This window comes from Culex pipiens, chromosome 2 (assembly GCF_016801865.2).
Source record: "Culex pipiens pallens isolate TS chromosome 2, TS_CPP_V2, whole genome shotgun sequence".
Taxonomy (NCBI): Eukaryota; Metazoa; Arthropoda; class Insecta; order Diptera; family Culicidae; genus Culex; species Culex pipiens.
The window spans coordinates 128,725,786-128,744,510 of NC_068938.1; the positions used below are offsets into that span (position 1 = coordinate 128,725,786).

Genomic DNA, 18,725 nt, shown 5'->3' on the forward strand with positions numbered 1-18,725 from the left:
CTTTATTCCGAGTGAATCCATGTTGTCTCCAGACCTGTAGGAACGATTGAACGAAAAGCATAAAAATCCCATAGTAATTTACATGTAAACTTTGAACCGCTGGGGACAGGCCAATTCTCAACCAAACGGGCTGATATTTGGCATGAGAGTCCCTATGGGTATCCTCTACTAGGGGAACCTCGGTTTGCCTGATTCTGAGAACTTTTTTGTTTGGATGAAACACCCTAATGGTCATCCAAGGTTAAGATCTACGAATCTACCGTCGCAACAAGCTAGAGTCTCGGACGTCAGTCCAACTAGACCAGACCAAATGTTTGAACCGAAAATTTGCCAGCATTTCAACAAGCGTCTTGCAAATTTCTTTGTCATACTGGCCATGTGTAACATAACCACATGCGCCTTTTTTAAACATAATTTTTGTTCCAACACATTTTGGAATGGGTCCTTATTACCTGCAATCAATGGCCTTGCTGAATTGCCTTTTACTATAAAACAAAATCACACCACTTGGTACCCCGTACACAATCTCGTATAATTCTGGCAATTGCACAAATAAAATAAATAAAAACATATTTTTAAAACGCAATCAACCCAGCACCGTTATCAGCTCATCATGCATTTCGCAGTCATCCTATAAAGGAAAGCATTTGCTCGCGACTCCAGTCTAGTCGCGTGCCAAGATGCGTCCGGTTGTGATCCTCGCGGGGATCTTCTCCGTGTTCTGCCTGCTGCAGACTTGCCACGGTGCAGCTGAGGGGGTTAAGTATGGTGAGTTTTGATTTGAGGATTGTTGGATTGGGGGATTGATTTTTGATTTTTAACCTTCAGCGAACAAGGATCTCCTGGTGAAGCAAAAGTTCTTCTTTGAGATTCTTCGCAACATCTATCAGCCATTGGAGTTTGAGGAGTATCTGCCGTACACTAAATCTTGGGTTGAAGATGATACCAAGTACACGGATTATGCAAAGGTGTCGGAGTTCTTCGCATTGTTCAAGACGGGATTTCTTCCGAAAGGAGAGATCTACACAATTTTCAATTATTGGTACATGAAGCAGACGCAGCTGTTGTTCAACTTCTTCTACTATTCCGCTGACTGGGACACGTTGTATAAAAATGTGGTTTGGGCTCGTGAGAACACCAACGAGGGAATGTTCATGTACGCGGTTACATTGGTTGTGTTGCATCGTAAAGATTTGCAAGGAGTTGGATTGCCGGCAGTGTACGAGCTGAACCCGTACATGTTCTTCAACGGAGATCTTATTCACGATGCCATGGTGAAAAGAATGTACGATTCGGAGTATGGGTTCCACTCGGTTGGCAAGCTGAACAGAGCTTTGAGCAATTTTACTTCGAAATTTTCCACTAATTACTATGGAGAAGGAAAAATGGCTTATTTCACGGAGGACATTGGAATGAACGCATACTACTTCTACTACATGATGGAATACATTAACTTCCTGGGAGGTGACGAATTCGGATTGAAATACGATCGTCGTGGAGAGCTGTTCCTGTACATGCACCAGCAGCTGATGGCTCGTTACAACCTTGAACGGCAATCAAATACGATGGACTTTGTCGAGATGTTGCAGTGGAACTTCCCCTTAAAGACCGGATACAACCCAATGCTGCGCTATTGGAACGGCGTTCCCATGCGATCCCGAGACAGCGAGTTCACCTTGAAGGGTTACGATCCGATGAAGTTGCAAACCATGCTGGAGATCGAGCAACGTTTCAAGCGGGTTATCGATCTTGGATACTACACTTTGAGCAATGGAACGGTCGTCAGCTTCCGAGCTCCAGAAGCCGTTGATTTCCTCGGAAACATGATGGGAGGAAACGCCGACAGCATTGACCGGGATTATTTTAAGGCATACGGCATATTTGCTCGCATGATCCTCGCTCAAGGAGACTTTTACGGATTCACGTCCGATCTCTGGCCGGGTGCCGTTATGCAAATGGAAACATCAATGCGCGATCCAATCTACTACCAATTCGTGGAACGTGCGCTTGATCTTTACTGGCGTTTCAAATCCTACCTGCCACCGTACACCAACGACGAGCTGAACTTCCCTGGAGTTGAGATCAAAGAGTTTTCCAGCGACAAATTGATCACCTACTTCGAACAGTTCGACGCTGACATCAGCAACGGACTACCCTTCAACTACAAGAATTCCCAACAAAAAAGCACCTGGGATTTCCGCGTATTCGCTCACAAAAAGCGAATCAATCACAAACCGTTCAACTACACCTTAACCGTAACATCCGAAACCTCCGGCAAGGGAGTCGTCCGGATGTACATGGGACCAAAGTTCACCAACATCAAACAGCTAACCCTGCTCAAGAAGTACTTCGTCGAGATGGATCAGTACATGGTGGACCTGGTCGCCGGAGAAAATCTAATCAAGCGCAGCACACGCGACTTTTACTACAACATCCGCGATCGTACGACCTACACCGAACTGTACAAACGAACCATGCGGGCGATCAAGGACGAGGAGCCACTTCCCCTGGATCTTTCCGAAGCCCACTGTGGATGGCCGGATCGACTGCTTCTCCCCAAGGGACTCCCCAACGGATACGAGCTGACGTTCTACTTCGTGATCAGTCCGTTCCGAGCGCCGAAGGTAGCGCAGTACTCGACGTACGATGCGACGATCAGCTGTGGAGCGGGTTCCGGGTCGAAGTACACGGATGATCTTCCGTTTGGGTTCCCGTTCGATCGGGACTTGGATGTCGGTTCGTTCGTGACCAAGAATATGCTCTTCAAGGACGTGCTCATTTATCACTTTGATCATATGGGCAATTGAGACAGATTATTTCCACTCATAGAACATAGCTCTTAAGTTAAGTATATGCTTGAATACAATAAATAAACATCATGAAATGATCAGAGAAAAGGCTTCCCCGAATCCGATGCAATAGACAGAATTTGATTTATCTTACCAAAATTTGGTAAATTTTTTAACATTAAAAAATCGAAAAAAAAAATATATGAGCCATCTACAAGAATATGGAAGCGCCTGGTTCATATCCATTTCCTTTAAGCACAACGGAAACAACCAATACAAATGTATGAAAAAGTTGTCAAGTTCGGGGGGTCCACAACTAGCATTTTTTGTACGATTATCAAAATAAATATTAAAAGTTGAAAATTAAAATATTTGAAAAAAAAAGTTTTTTTTTATTTATTTAATTACTTAAATTTTATGTATCTCATAGGTCTATGTGTACTTCGGGATGTCCATGGTCATCCGAGGACTCTCTGGAGTTAAGATCTACGAGTCTACCGCCGTAACAAGCAAGACGTCGTAGGATTTTGACCCCAGATCATTTGCGTATAGCATCAGTACACATGGTAGACTACTATATGCATGTGTTGGGATGTCCATGGTCATCCAAGGACTCTCTGGCGTTATGATCTACGAGTCTACCGTCGTAACAAGCAAGAGGTCGTCGAATTTTTACCCCGGATCATGTGCGTATAGAATCAGTGCATACGCTAAACTACTATATGAATGTGTTGGGATGTCCATTGCCATCCAAAGACTCTCTGGAGTGTTGGGAATGTGTTGGGATGCCTTGGTCATCATGCTTGTTAAGGCGGTAGACCCGTAGTATTCAACTTCAGGGAGTCCTCGGATGATTATGGACATCTCAACACATTATTTTGTTGTTTTTTTTTACAGGGTCGGAATCTGCTACCAGACACCTGAGAATCCATTTCTCAGGTAGTGTGGGGTTGGGAAAAAATTTCCCGACCCACTAAACCAGTCCTTGAACGCCGTGCCCTTTTCCCCCCGGGACCACCTTTCGGTATAACTTCGGGGGGAGGCGTTGCATTTTCTGCACTAGTCTAATTACAGGATCCATGCCGGGAACCATTTCCTGTTCCACATATGAGTCCATGCGAGGGTTTAACCGCGCCCAAGAATCGCGTTGCCTTTGATCGGCTAGTCATATGCAGCCCTCTCCTTGGACCATCGAGACGTGTACCGATTTGGTAGAGCCGACCATCATAACGTGCTCTCCTTCACAGCCACACTCGTGGGTTTTCGACTAGGCCCCTAGTCGTTCCTCCTCTGATCGTCTCTCCATTTCCGCTGGAGTGCCGAAACACATTCATACAGTAGTCTACCATATGTACTGATGCTATACGCACATGATCCGGGGTCAAAATTCGACGATCTCTTGCCTGTTACGGCGGTAGACTCGTAGATCTTAACTCAAGAGAGTCCTTGGATGACCATGGACATCCCGAAGTACACATAGACCTATGAGATAGATACAATTTAAGTAATCAAATAAATAAAAAAAAACTTTTTTTTTCAAATATTTTAATTTTAAACTTTTAATATTTATTTTGATAATCGTACAAAAAGTGCTAGTTATGGACCCCCCGTACTTGACAACATTTGTATACATTTGTATTGGTTGTTTCCGTTATGCTTGAAGGAAATGGCTATGAACCAGGCGCTTCCATATTCTTGTAGATGGCTCATATAATTTGGAGGAGACGCATGGTTTTTTTTTTCAAATTGTTCGATTTTCGTTTTTTTTTATGTTAAAAAATTTGCCAAACTTTGGTAAGTCCGCGTAGACATAAAATCAAATTCTGTCGATTGCATCGGATTCGGGGAAGCCTTTTCTCTGATGAACCGATGAGATATCGTACTGCGCATGATACAAGTTTTGTTTTGTCATGTAGTGTTATTAACCCTCTACAACCCAATCCCGCCTCTAGACGGGCTTCGATTTAAAAAATCGTCAAAAATCCATTTTTCAACCAATTTTTGATCTTCAAAAAGCATTGGAAAGAAGAACTTTTAAAATTTTGGAAATTTTAGGGTATGAAGTTTGACTTGTTTTATGTGACTTTGCCAATGTTTTTAAAAATGTAATTTTTTTAGGGGTCAACTTTGGCTGTGTTTTTTACTAACATTTCCTATATTTTAAGTAAAAAGAAGTATGCAGTAATTTTTCTAGTGCCCCAGACTATGCCTCTACGCATTTATTTACAATTTAAATGATAATGGTTCCATTTTATAGCAGAAAATGTGAAAAACATGCAAAAAATTGTAAAAGTTACTGTAAAAACATGAAACAATTAGATAGGCAAAATGTAATGATAGGAGGTGGTAGAGTGGGCCAAATACTACCAAAAACAAACATAAACTTAACAAGATAAATGCAAATTAAAATACTAAAAATGAAACAAGAAAAATATAAAACAAGAGAAGTAAAGTTTTTCGAGGAACAAAAGTTGCTCAGAATGACCTCCTGAACAAGGGAAAAATAAAAAAAATTCAAAAAAAAATTTGGGCAGTAGAGGGTTAACAAAAAAGTGCGTTTTCTACCATTTTGGCGTACATCTCGTGTAGATCAAGAGGTAGAAATTTGAAATTTTCGACAAACTTTCATGCAATTTTCTTCTCTACAATTAAGCCGAAGACACCGAAGTCAAAAAACGGCATCTAATAATGTTAGATTTTGTTTAACACCCTGGCTGGAAGATCGTCACCCTGTATTTCAGTAAATTCAAAAGTTAGCCTTTATCATGTATTCCAACTCTTCTGAAAACACCCTTTGGCAAGGACGTCAAATAAAAGAGTTTACAATTTATTCCACTTAATGTCGCCTTTCTGAGCACTGTGATAATGGGGACGCATGGTTTTAAATAAAAGTGCATTATTTTGGTTGAAGTATGACCACCCAATTTTTGTGGCTGATGAAGCCAAATCGTCACATGTGAATTAAACAGTTGCATTAATGTTCCATGTTATGATATATCGTGGCAAGAACAAAACTTCAGACGGTTTTAAACATGGGACAAATAAGTATTTGTAAAAGCATTTTTTTTTTTGTAATTTCGGTTAATATTTATCATTAAAATAAATTAGATTTTAAATGACGAATAACTTCATAAAGTTTGGCGGATTTTAATAAACTTTGATGCAAAATTACCAAACACGACAACATCAGCGAGCACATGAACGCGGAATGAAACTCAAAGTATGAATGCAGTTTATTGAATCCAGCAGTTTTCCCGCACGGATGCATATGCTGTTCCATTTTTGATAATTTGCCACAAGCCATCGCTTAATATGACCTCTCAAATCAATAGGTGAAGTTCGAACGTTCATTGATCCCGGCTATTCTACCTAGAATGGCACCAAAATGCGATTGCAGAGCATTTGGCAACCGTTATCGGAAATGCACTTACATAAGAAGAAATTCGGTTCTGAATGAGAGGGAGCGCAAAATCACCTAGATTGATAACGCGTGGGGATCGCCGGACGGGGGTATAAAAGCTGCTGATCGTTCGTTTGGAAAAGCATCCTCAGAGCAGTGCTCGAACTGGAGAGAACAAGATGAGACTGACGGTTGCAGCTATCGCCCTCTGCCTGGTCGCCGTGGCCAGCGCAGCCTACGTTCCCGTGGACAAACCCGTGACCGGTGTCAAGTATGGTAAGTTGGCTGACTATAGTCCCAAGGACCTTCTTGGGGATACAACTAACTGGTTTTTGTTCTCTTCTACACAGCCGACAAGGAATTTTTGATTAAGCAAAAGTTCTTCTTCGAGGTTTTCCGTAACATCCATCTGCCTCTCACGTTCGAAGAGTACAAACCGTACACCAAGACCTGGGTCAGCGATGAGACCAAGTACGTCAACTACAAGGAGGTGGTCGAGTTCTTCGACTACTTCAAGTTTGGCTTCCTGCCCAAGGGAGAGATGTACACCGTCTACAACATGGATTACATGAAGCAAACCTACCTGCTGTTCAACTTCTTCTACAACTCGGCCGATTGGGACACTTTCTACAAGAACGTCATCTGGGCCCGCGAGAATGTGAATGAAGGCATGTTCATCTATGCTCTTACCATGGCTACCTTCCAGCGCGCTGACCTCAAGGGAATCGTCCTGCCGGCCATCTACGAAATCTACCCGTACTACTTCTTTAACACCGACATGATCCACAAGGCTCTGTATAAGAAGCTGTACGAACCCAAGTTCGGTTTCGCTAGCAACGGCAAATACAACGTGGTCTACTCCAACTACACCGCTGTGTACCCATTGGACTATTTCGGCGAGGAAAAGATGAGCTACTTCACTGAGGATATCGGTCTGAACGCTTACTACTACTACTTCATGATGGACTATCCGTTCTTCCTGGGCGAATCCAAGTACAACCTGTTCAAGGACCGTCGCGGTGAGCTGTACTTCTACATGTACCAGCAGCTGATTGCTCGTTACTACCTGGAACGTTCTGCCAACTTCATGGGACCGATTGAGGAATTCACCTGGGAACAGCCCATCAAGACCGGATATTGGCCCAAGCTGAGCTTCTGGAACGGAGTGCCATTCTACGGACGTTACGATAACTTTGTCATTGCCCCGAAGTACTTCTACAAGTTCGACATGATCAAGGACTACGAAGCCCGCCTGCGCCAGACCATTGACAAGGGATACTTCTACCTGGAGGATGGATCCAAGATTGACCTGCGCAAACCCGAATCGATCGACTACCTCGGAAACCTGTTCAACGCCAACCCCGACAGCCTGGACAACGAATACTTCAAGCACATTGAATTCTTCGCCCGCAACATGTACAGCAACTCTGACATGTTCTACTCCGGATCCAAGGTTTGGCCGAGCGCTCTGATGCAGTACGAGACTTCGATGCGCGATCCCTTCTTCTATCAGCTGTACAACAAATTCCTGTCTTACTACTGGCAATTCAAGAGCTACCTGCCCCTCTACACCTTCGAGGAGCTGAGCTTCAAGGGACTCGAGATCAAGAACGTTGTTTTCGACAAGCTGATGACCTACTTTGAATACTTCGATGCTGATATCAGCAACGTCATTCCGTCTGGCTTCACCGGAGAGAAGTTCTGGGACTACTCCATCTTTGCCCGTCAGAAGCGCATCAACCACAAGCCGTTCACCTACACCATGGATGTCTACAGCGAGTTCGCCGGCAAGGGTGTTGTCCGCATGTACATGGGCCCGAAATTCTACGACGTTAAGCAGCTGCAGTACCTGAAGAAGTACTTCGTCGAGGTTGACCAGTACATGTACGACTTTGTCGTTGGCAAGAACAGCATCGTCCGCAACTCTCGCGACTACTACTGGAGCGTCCGCGACCGCACCACCTACAGCGAACTCTACAAGAAGGTCATGACCGCCTACAAGGGTGAGGACAAGTTCGCCATGGACATGTCTGAGGCCCACTGCGGTTTCCCCGATCGTCTGCTGTTGCCGAAGGGTCTGCCCAGCGGCTACGAAATGACCTTCTACTTCATCATCACCCCGTACTACGCCCCCAAGGTCGAGCAGTTCTCCACCTTCGACTACTCGTACAGCTGCGGTGTTGGATCTGGCTCCAAGTACATCGACACTCTGCCGTTCGGATTCCCCTTCGACCGCGAGATCGACTTCAGCTACTTCTTCACCAAGAACATGTACTTCAAGGATGTCATCGTGTACCACAGCGACGACATGAAGTTGAACACGTCGTACTAAACACTACCGACCGACTGATGATGGACCGTTGAGCTATTTCTGTAGGATATTGAAATCCAATAAAATTAATTGACAACCAAAACACCACAATTATTTTGCAAACTTTTCACTGGCTTTGAAGAATGAACCCTAATGTTGTTTAAACTTTATTTTGTCTCCACTTTCCCCTGAATCAAGGAGAGTGTCCTCGTGGTCTATGAATTCCCCCCATATACACTGATGCTACACGCATATTAACCGGGGTCAAAATACGACAAGCTTTTGCTTGTTACGGCGGTAGACATGCAGATTTTAACTCCAGGGAAGCCCTCGGATGATCTATGATATCCCAACATCATTCATGAATTTCTTTTCGGCTAAATTACGAAAACGGTTTTTTTTTGTACTTTTTATTAGTCCATCATGAAAATACAGTATGATTTGAGAAAACCGCGTTCTCTTTATAAATTACAAATTATATTCCACCAATTTTCTTGAAAAAATCAATGGTCTTGTTGTGACGCTCCAGTGCTTGGTTGATCTGCGTATCCTTGGTGGCGCCCTCCTTGTTCATCAACTGCTTCCTGGAACGCGCCAGCATGTCGTAATTAACCGAAAAGTACTTGATCTCATCGGTAACTAAATTTAGCTTGCGCAGATGTTCAATGCAAATGATCAGCTCGTAGCTTCCCAGGTTATCCTTGCGGGCAGTGCGTCCCTTGATTTGCGTTTCCTCCTTAAGATCATACGAGAAAAAGGTTTGAATAACGTGGATTCCTCCGTTCTTCTCAACGGCAACGCTCGATTTGTAGTCCACGCCACGACCCATGTCACGAGTGGCCAACGTAACCGTCTTGGCCACTCCGGCGTCGTTGATGAACACTTCCATGTCGTCTTCGCCGGTGTCGGCGGTCAGAACGTTCAGCCGATCCAGCTGGGACGAGAATTCCTTCTTGAACGCGTTGATCTTGATGTCCGTTTCGAAAAACACCAGCACCGATCGTTTCTTGTTGATCGTTGCGTTGATGTTGGAGAAGATGGCGTTCATCCAGTCATTTTCCGTTTCGTAGCAGACAAAGTTACTGAACTTGTTGAATTTAAGGTTGGAACCACCGAAGAACGATGGCATGACTGACGAGTTTAGTATTTGATAGTGATCTTTCACCGCCTTCTGCTCGTACTCGTTGAGAGTTGTGAGAGTTCCGGTAACTCCAAGGATCAGTGGATAGTTTTCGGGCAGTTTTGCGTACGAAATGCTTCCGGTGTCGAGCATCATGTATCCGTAGTTATCACTCTCTGGGTTGGAACAACCTCTGGTCAGCTTCAAGTAGATGAACGCATTGTAATAACCAGCTTTTGTACGATCACAGTACTTGCCGAGTGAAGTTCTACAAGTTATGTTTCCGTCGGAATTCAGTCGGAATCTGTTCAGGAAGGGATCGTCAATAACTCTTTGATTGACATCCAGCGCCGTTGAAATCATCTTATCCAAATGAGTGATGTACAAGGATTTGTTGGTGTAAGTTTTCTCTTCCAAATCCTCTCCAGCAGCTTCAAGCAGAGTATAACATGCCGGCTGATTGATAAATTCCACCAACTTTTTCATTTCTGGGTGGTCACTGTACCCCTCAAACTCCTTAATCTTCCGTTTGATGAACCCTGCGCTCCAATTTCCCTTCATAATCAGATCCCAAATCTTATCTTGAATCAACGTCAAGCCCGGAAGTTTCGGGCAAATCACTTGACTGTACGATTTACCATAGAATTTTTCAGTGAAAAACACGTCCACCTCGTCGATCAGCAGAACCTTCTTCTTGAAGTTACCAGCGTCCATCGATTTACTATGGTTTCGTACCTTTGGCATTCCCAGACACTGCAAAATGTAATTCTCGGCATTTCCAGCAACATTTGCTAGTTGCTTCGTGGCTACTTCAGCGAATGTTTCGTACTCTATATTTTCTTCCACCGAAAAGTACTCATAAAACTCTTCAAAATCCTCTGAATCCCTCTTCGCCAGATACTCGCTGTAGCACATGATCTGAACCGAGTGGCCAAACAGAGCTAGAATGGTTGCGGTTAGTCCAAGGATGAGGGATTTGCCCTGTCCGGTCAGCACCTGTGCCAGATGCTTCTTGACGCCACCTTTGTCGCTGTCTGCGCTAAGCAGTCGCAAAACGCACAATATCTGTATGCAGTGCGGCTTTAGATATTGACCCGTGCTGGCGACATCCTTCGATGTGCTCAGCGCCCAAACCGCCGACAGTCCTGCCAATATCTGTGGCAGCTTGTTTTGCTTAAACTCCAGCGTCCATTGCGAGGTCAGAACTGCCTCTACTTTACCTTCAACATCGCTCACGATCTTGGCGATCTTGTCATCGCATTCAAGATCCGAATATATCTTCATGTACTCTTCAAACTGATTCACGTATTTGGCGTAACCTTCACGCAAAAATCCTTCGTCAAAGTCTTCGTTGTTGCCGGCTCGACACAGCTCAAGCGCTTTGTCAATGTTGATCGCGTTCATGTTGCGAATATACCAGAACGATTCCTTAATCAGCAGAACTCGCTTCTTAAAGTCCGCAAACGATACACTTTCTTTGATCACGGTCAAAAACGGCATGGTACTTTCCTCCAAAAATCGATTGAAGGAGAGGTAGTCCGGTTGTTCTTTGAAATACATCAACGAACTTCTAACCGAAGTAATCAACAGATTCATCGCTCCAATCTGGTTGCTTTCGGTAAGAGTGCTTCCATCGGTCCATGTTGGTTTCGCTGCCAGTTCGTTGATGTACCCGAGTAAGGTTTTTATGGTATCGACCAGATAGTGCTTGGGGACCTCTGCCTCTTCGTTCAACACTTGGTACAGTTGGGAAAACTTTTTCACGTTCGTAACCTGGTAGCACTTCAAGTCACTGTCCTTCCACTTGTTATCCACCAAAAGCAGAACCTTGCTCATGAGGAAAATATCAATTTGCTCCTCACCAGGCATTCTTACGTACCAATTCAACGGAATGTCGTGAAGATCAATAAGAAACTCGTCGTATACGCGACAAAAGCTGATAAACTCGACCAGCTCAACCTTTTTGTCCAATGCCTGACTCATGCATTGTAGCAGATTGGTTTGAATTTCTTGAACATCTTTTTTGAAATAGTCTCCAGGAAGTTTAGTTGAAATATTTGAAATTACTTCGTTGCGTTGCTTCCAGTAAGCGGTAAAAACTTCAATCAGATCTCGGTAATCGTTGAACGCCATCCGGTTCTCGAGGATGGCACTGTTCATAAATCCGACCTGCTTCAGCAGGATGTCATTATCGATGGTGTTATCAGTACAGATGAACGGACCAGCCTGGGCGACGTAACGTAGTGTGTTGTGAGTGATCACTCGAAGTGACTCCAGCGAATCTCGCTTAAAGTTTCCAGAAAGACAAAAGTTCATGTACAGCTTCAGCAGACAGGTGAACATTTGCATATTTTTCTGATCTTTGGCAAATACATGAGCTATGGTGTCATCTAGCAGACAAATCCAAACGTGCAGTTCGTCCGGTAGTACTGTATTATCCTCAACTTCCCAGCTGTTTCCGAGGGCTCTGTTGGTCTGCTGAATGACGAGTTGCATCTCTTCGGTTGGCTCCAAGTCACGGAATACTTTGAATGTGTACTGAAAGCGATTATTTGGCACGTATTTTCCAGGCTCGAAATGATTGACCAAATTCAACAGCAGTCCAAGTTGTTGTTTGAGGCATGAATCCAGTGTTGAGTCCGGTTTCCATCCGGAAATATCACACATTTTCCATTCATTGTCGTCATATTCTAACAATTGTTCGATTTTGGCTTTGCCTTTCACTTCATTTGCAAGCTCGAGCAAACTCTTGCACAGGAAGAAGTAAATATGGTTCGTTACTGGTACTACGTTGCGCAGGTGGTCTTCCTTGATGTTTGTTATTTTCTTGAAACATCTTTTCATGAGAATGGGTAAAATTGGTTTGAAAATATTCTTATCCAGTGCGTTGATTATGTCAGCGAAAAGTTTCAAATCGTTTGCGGCTACGAAAAGAAGCTGTTTTTCCGGCATCTTGGCTAAATCCTTCTTCATAGCTGTTGGACATTTCTCAAGCAGCTTTGTTTTATGCATCCGTACACCTTCTCGGGTGCAATTCTTGAGAGTATCCGTCCAATTAGATTGCGGTCGTCCGAAGAAGCTACTTAGAGAACTGAACACGTAATTCCTGACGTTCATCTTGTTCTCTTTTTCAGCGTGCTGCGAGATTATGTTCTTAAGTCGAGTAGAGAGGTATTTGTTTTCGTTGATGGCTGACATCATTTTGCCTGCGTTATTCTTACATTTTAGTACAATGTTGTGAAGTTGCAGCAAATCTTCTGCGTTCTGCAGGTTGGTTATAGTTTCACCGCAAACCTCGTTCATGACGGTTTCAAAATCATTTTTAGCTTTCTTGCTCTCTTGCAAATCATCGTCGAGCAAAACTTTAACAATTTTAATATTCTTCCACAAAATCTCGCGTGCCTCGCGGAAACAAGTGGCCTGATCCAGCGCACTAATTTGGTTTAGTTCAACTCGTGCTACATAGCTCAAACCTGAGGTCAACAGCGCGCTTTCTCGGTGCAGCTTGAATTCCACCGAACCAGATCTGAACCTACCGGAGTAGGCAAGTTCGCCTTTTGTCGGCAAGTTCGGGTGAGCCTTGATATATTGTCCATCGTAGCTTACAAGTTTTGTTCTAAGCTTTAAGCAGTCAGTAGACAGTGGAGTGGGCTTATTTAAACCTATCTTTCGGTTATCATTGCTCGTAGAAGGCCCCTGAATGATAAACTCCGGAAGAAAGGTTTCTGCTGATTCTTTCCAATCTCCAGCTGGAAGCACTTCATCGTCCGAATACGTTGACATTTTTAAGTCTTCCTCGGGTTGTGCATCGGAAACCGGTTCTTCTTCATCAATGTTTAATATTTTACCTGCTTCTGGTTTTGTTTCTACCCCTTCTTGCAGTCCACTAGGGCCAGCTTCGTCGTTATCTTCCTTCTCGGATTCATCCAAACAAAAGTTCAGCATGTTTGACACCAGTTTCTCCGTGAATGATTCCTTTTTGTCCTCCTCTATGTTTGCCTCTTCAACATTGTCCACCTCATCTAGCCCATTCTCTTCTGGCAAAGTTGGCCCAGGGGCATTGTTTTCGACAAACAGCCAGTCAGCTCCATCCTGGGGACCTCCCCCAATTGGCAGCAGGACATCGGAAGTGTTGTCCTCGTCCCCGCTGGATTCGTTGATCACGACACCATCCTTGATGTTGCGAACGCGCATTTTGCTGATCCTAGAGAAATGTGATCTTTTGTTACAATTCAACAATACAAAATGGCTGAGAGTGAACACGTTCGTTCGCGTTTTGGAGAAGCGTAATAAGTTTGAAATTTTCACGTCCGTAACTTTTCGGACATCTTACCTTTACAGTGGCGACTACGACGAGCTGGCACAAAAAGTGCCTTCAGCCAATAAAAATCAACAATAAAATAATAACACTTGGCAAATTTTATCTCTCGTGAAAAGCTGAACCGAACACTTCAAGTTCAGTTTTGCATTTAAAACATGTAAACACACTGCGACTGGAAAAACAGCACTACTGGAATGGCACCAACACTCGTTTGTGCACGCCAAGTTAGCCCTTGCTTTGTTTATGTTGGTTGTCAAATTATGAGCAACTGTAAGTTAGGCGCCAAAAGGAGGAATGTGCTCAGTTAGCAGTAAGGGCAAGGGTTTTATAGCAGCAGGCAGATGGGTGAAGTAATTAATTTCTGTACCGATTTTGTTCGATTTTTTTGTAACTTGAAGTTGCTTGATTTACCTGTTTCTATTCAGGCAACAATTAGGTAGGTTAATAAAGATTCGGGCAGGGAATGATCATGAAAGTTAAAGCTGTCAGAAATAAATGAATTAACTGGTTAAAATCCTGTTTGTTAAATAGGTAGACATTATTTTAGAGATGTTCTGAAGATCGCTAATTATGCAAATCGGAAATATTTTTAGCTTAAAAAAGAATTTTTGATATTTTAAAAGCTGAGTGCTGTTATCAGAAGAGTTCCTTAGGATTAGCTAAAGTAAAGCAGTTTTGAAATCAGGAATTTTGGGTTGACTCATCAGCCACGAAAGAGTTAATAGATATTAAGATTATTCATTTTTTAATTTTCACATGCTGCATGGTCCAACTAGCTTTCATATTTTAAACATAATAGGCAAGACAAACTCGAGCCAAACATTTCATTAGGGCACAAAACCAAAACGTAAACATTTGGGATTATTCCACTATTCCATTCATTAGTACACTCCCTACATGCCCTCCAAGAATCAGATTGAAAGCAAACAATTTCCTATTGAAAAAATCAAAAACACAAAAGGGCACTTAACAATGTTCACTCCAAACCAGAAAAAAAGTTCAATTGTGCCCTTTTCTTTTTCGTTAGTTTTTCATGGTTAAGGAACTTTCTATGTTATAAAGTGAACTTTTCATACATTATGATTTTTGCAGAATAAAACTTCATCGAAATACAATATTTAATACGGCCCGCGGCCAGTACACTTTTGAAGAATTTTTATGTTTCACATACCTTATCTACACCATTCGATCACAAAACTTCACTAATTATCAAAATTTCCGCTGAATTCCTCATTATTTCTAACTAAACAAAAAGGCCCATAAACATCATTAAAAACAACAATCAGGTGACAGCGCTTTAGTGCCCTTTCAGTTCTCTTCGAAATTACATTTAGAAAGGGCTCATTATGAACATCAGTTGGAAAGTTACTTACTTTACTTTTACTGCTCGTACAACCTCCGGGTCATGAGCTGTCTCCAGATGCGCTGCCACTGAACTCGGTCTTGGGCTGCTACTCTCCAATTCCGACTCGGAACTCCCACACTTCTCAGATCTTCCTCCACTTGGTCTAACCACGTCGCACGTTGCGCCCCCCTCCGCCGCGTTCCAACCGGCTCCGAATTAAACACCAACTTCACCGGATTGATAGTCTGGTTCGGTTGGCGCGCATCAAGCGCGTCCGGCATTCTTGCGACGTGTCCGGCCCACCGGATTCGGCCAGCCTTGGCGACCTTCCGAATACTTGGCTTGCCGTAGAGTTGCGCCAGCTCGTGGTTCATCCTTCTCCTCCATACAGTGTTCACACGCACGCCGCCAAAGATCGTTGGAAAGTTAAAAGGGCCCAATAACGAGAACTGCGATAACTTGAAAATTTCAGCGATAATCTATCTATATGATTTCGTAATTGAAATACGCATCTTTTGGTACCCTAACATGTATAGGTCATCTGAAATTGAAATTTTCTGACTGAAATTTTCTGGAAAAAAGACGATTTTTTGCCGTTTTCGTTATTTTTCCATTTTTGCGCGTGGCACGTCGAAAACCCCAGTTTTTATTTTTTTAAATCGTGTCTCAGAAAATTGGAAACATAGCTTCACCATTTTTGATATGTTATGTAAAATTTTCCGAGGAATCAGGTAAAAATATTTTCAGATATAGGCTCTTTGGTCCCGAGACCTTCAAACAGCATTTTAAGTTTTCATACGACCTTTTCAAATGTTAAGCTAGATTTTCGAAACTTCTTACTATTTTTGTCCAAATATCCAAACTAATCACTTTTCTTTTGCGTCTAAGACAGCTAAAATCGGATTGAATGGCGCGGAGATATAATTTTTGAAAAAAGTGGTTTTTGCGAAAAATTACGAAATTGTCCATTTTTTGGACAACCCTAGCACGATGTAGGTCCCCCAAATGGCCAAACCAAAAAAATACGGGTCTAATTATTTTGGCCAAGGAAACCTCAGTAAAATTTTGAGCCCGATCGGAGAACTCTTTTTTCGAATCATGCTGTTTTCGTGGGGAATTGCTGTATAGATTTCTTTTTAAATAGGAATGAAACAAGTTGTCCACTTTTTGCCAGCGGTTTTCTCGAATCGCGGTTTTTCGTTTTGTGCCCTAATGAAATGTTTGGCTCGAACTGTCGAGTAAATCGCTACACTCAAAGTAAAAAGTATCCTTTTTTCAAGTTCACCCGTCGTCACCCTTTAAAAGGGTATCGAAAATGTACTGAATTTGACATACCCTTTTAAAAGGGTGACACCGGGTGAACTTTGAAAAAGGATAGAAATTATCCTTTTTGAGGATTGAAAGTACCCTTTTAAGGGATACTTCAGACTTTGAGTGTACTTTGCTATTAATCGACTTTTTATAACGTCCATCCGATGTAGCCATTTTTCTTATTATTCATTCATACAAGCTCCATACGAAATTTAGGAAAGTTTACAGAAAAATGCTTTGAACTTTTTGTTAAATAATCCTTCAAAAATTGACTAGTAAGTTCTAGTTTATGATAAAGAATATCAAGAAAAAAATGTTTCACTATAAAAACATAAATTTAAAATTTTCTTTTTCAATCGAATGGAATAAATTAATTTTGACTTAATTTTCCCCTTTATATTAGAGAACTCGTTTTTGGAAACTTTTCTCTACAACCTGGTGCTATGTTTAGCATTGTTCCATGGTCCATTTTCCATGCTGCAAGTTCATGACACATTGTACAAAGAAGTGATTTTTATTCCGTATATCTTGGTTCTTCTAGCTTTGATGTTAAGGTAATTTCAGAAAAAAGCTTGAAATCTGCTAAATTTTGAATCAAAAGTTTTAATGCAAGGTCAAATTGGTTATGATATTTGATGAATATGTACGTACAATGAATCCATCGATTTTCAGCAACTTTTCTGAAAAAATATTCTTCAAAATGAAAAAAAAAAAACTATCAAAAAAGTCTCTAATGGTGCCAAACATCAGATTTCAGTACATAGGTTAAATTTATCATGCGTCTCCATTATGATCCTTTTGAATGCCTAACGTATAATAACTCATAAACATTAAAATTCTTTTGAAAAGGATCAAGTTCCTGTAGTTGTATATTAGTAAAATTCTTCCTCATCCTTATTCCTCAACCAAGAAGTTTTACTGGAAAAGACATTTCAAAATCATAAAACTCAAGTTTGGAACATAAACAAATTAAAATGCAAATCTCTCCACAAATGGTACTTTTCGCGGCTCGTTCCATCCCGGCAAATCTGGCAGTTGGTCTTTCCCACCACTTGAAAACATTTTCGCCATTGCAATTGGCCACTTGGCCTCCTCTAGTGCCACAGTATAATTTCGCGTTAATTGGATTTATGCCTGCCGAGAATAAGGGCATTACCTCCTCTCGCCGTGGTGATGCCTGCTAACAAGATTATCCTCACCACCCCCTAACAGTTGGACCCATTGCGAGCCCTCAAGCTGGGGGAGGGCACGGAAAGAATGAACTTTTGAAAATATTGTTTTCAATGTAGTTTTATGCGTAAAAATTCAAATTCTACATTTTTGAAGAAATTATGAATTCAGTGATTTTCCTCTTTTCACGGTTGAAAATAGTCGCCCTCACTGTGAGCGCTCCTTAAAAAGATTTGTGCTACAGACTCACCTGCTGGAATGCGCCCCAAGCTGCTGTGCAGAGAAAACGATTGCCGCCGGGGAGTTTTTAATTTGCACGTGGGCGAGAGATGCTTATACACCATGGAGATTTTATGAAATGCCCCGGAAAACATATTCCAGCGATAAGCATTTGAATGTCGCTCTTTCTTGGAGAAAGACGAATGTGTTGTTGACAGGACCTGGTGTGTGTGTGCACGTAACATTTTTGAATTCATTCCTCGGAAGAGCGAGCAAATTTAAATTCAATAAGAATATGTAAAGACTTTCTTAATATAATTGGATTTGTGCAGACCTGGCTTCGAAATATTTCGATTGTACTGAAATTCACGAACTATCAGAAAATTTTATAGTAAGTGGCATGTCATGCAACTTTCAAAAAATTACTTCATATGAAGCATAGTTCTTAATCAGAAAAAATATGTAATTAAAATCATTGCTATTTGTATTTGAACAAACACCATGATAGAGCAGTGGCAACTCAGAAACAGATTTTCTTTAGTCGATTTTCCTTTTTCATATAACATCTTTTACGCCCAAAGATATCACGTTTTGTGACTTGTGTTTTAAAGCAAGATATGCTACCTGCTCTACCGATGAGGGCTCATCACTTTGCGAAACGGGATGTACGTTCGTAACATGTGACAGCACTTCTATCAATCAGAGTAACACTGACTGACACGGTTCATAGGGTTACTTG

The 18,725-nt window shown here is 42.1% G+C and overlaps 2 protein-coding genes across 2 annotated transcripts; one reads left to right on the top strand and one right to left on the bottom strand.

The window, feature by feature from the left end:
• Positions 1 to 632: 632 nt before the first annotated feature.
• On the top strand, positions 633 to 8,603 carry LOC120420834 (uncharacterized). The gene is made up of 5 exons (XM_052706985.1): positions 633 to 768; positions 829 to 2,799; positions 6,122 to 6,126; positions 6,309 to 6,465; positions 6,540 to 8,603. Exons 1-5 carry the CDS (start codon positions 681 to 683, stop codon positions 8,519 to 8,521), a joined length of 4,203 nt encoding a protein of 1,400 aa, XP_052562945.1. The 5' UTR covers positions 633 to 680; the 3' UTR covers positions 8,522 to 8,603.
• Positions 8,604 to 8,894: 291 nt separating this feature from the next.
• On the bottom strand, positions 8,895 to 14,058 carry LOC120420846 (uncharacterized). Its single transcript, XM_039583963.2, has 2 exons — positions 13,954 to 14,058; positions 8,895 to 13,824 (listed from the first exon to the last, which is right to left on the bottom strand). The coding sequence occupies exon 2, from the start codon at positions 13,812 to 13,814 to the stop codon at positions 8,976 to 8,978; it is 4,839 nt and encodes a 1,612-aa protein (XP_039439897.1). The 5' UTR covers positions 13,815 to 13,824; positions 13,954 to 14,058; the 3' UTR covers positions 8,895 to 8,975.
• Between the last annotated feature and the right edge of the window lie 4,667 nt (positions 14,059 to 18,725).

What these genes read in the sequence shown, in the direction of transcription:
- LOC120420834 (XM_052706985.1), top strand. Translation starts at nt 681, where the DNA reads ATGCGTCCGGTTGTGATCCTCGCGGGGATCTTCTCCGTGTTCTGCCTG. An exon ending in AGCTGAGGGGGTTAAGTATG is followed by an intron (nt 769 to 828) that starts GTGAGTTTTGAT and finishes TTTAACCTTCAG; the next exon opens with CGAACAAGGATCTCCTGGTG. An exon ending in CGTGACCGGTGTCAAGTATG is followed by an intron (nt 6,466 to 6,539) that starts GTAAGTTGGCTG and finishes TCTTCTACACAG; the next exon opens with CCGACAAGGAATTTTTGATT.
- LOC120420846 (XM_039583963.2), bottom strand. Translation starts at nt 13,814, where the DNA reads ATGCGCGTTCGCAACATCAAGGATGGTGTCGTGATCAACGAATCCAGC.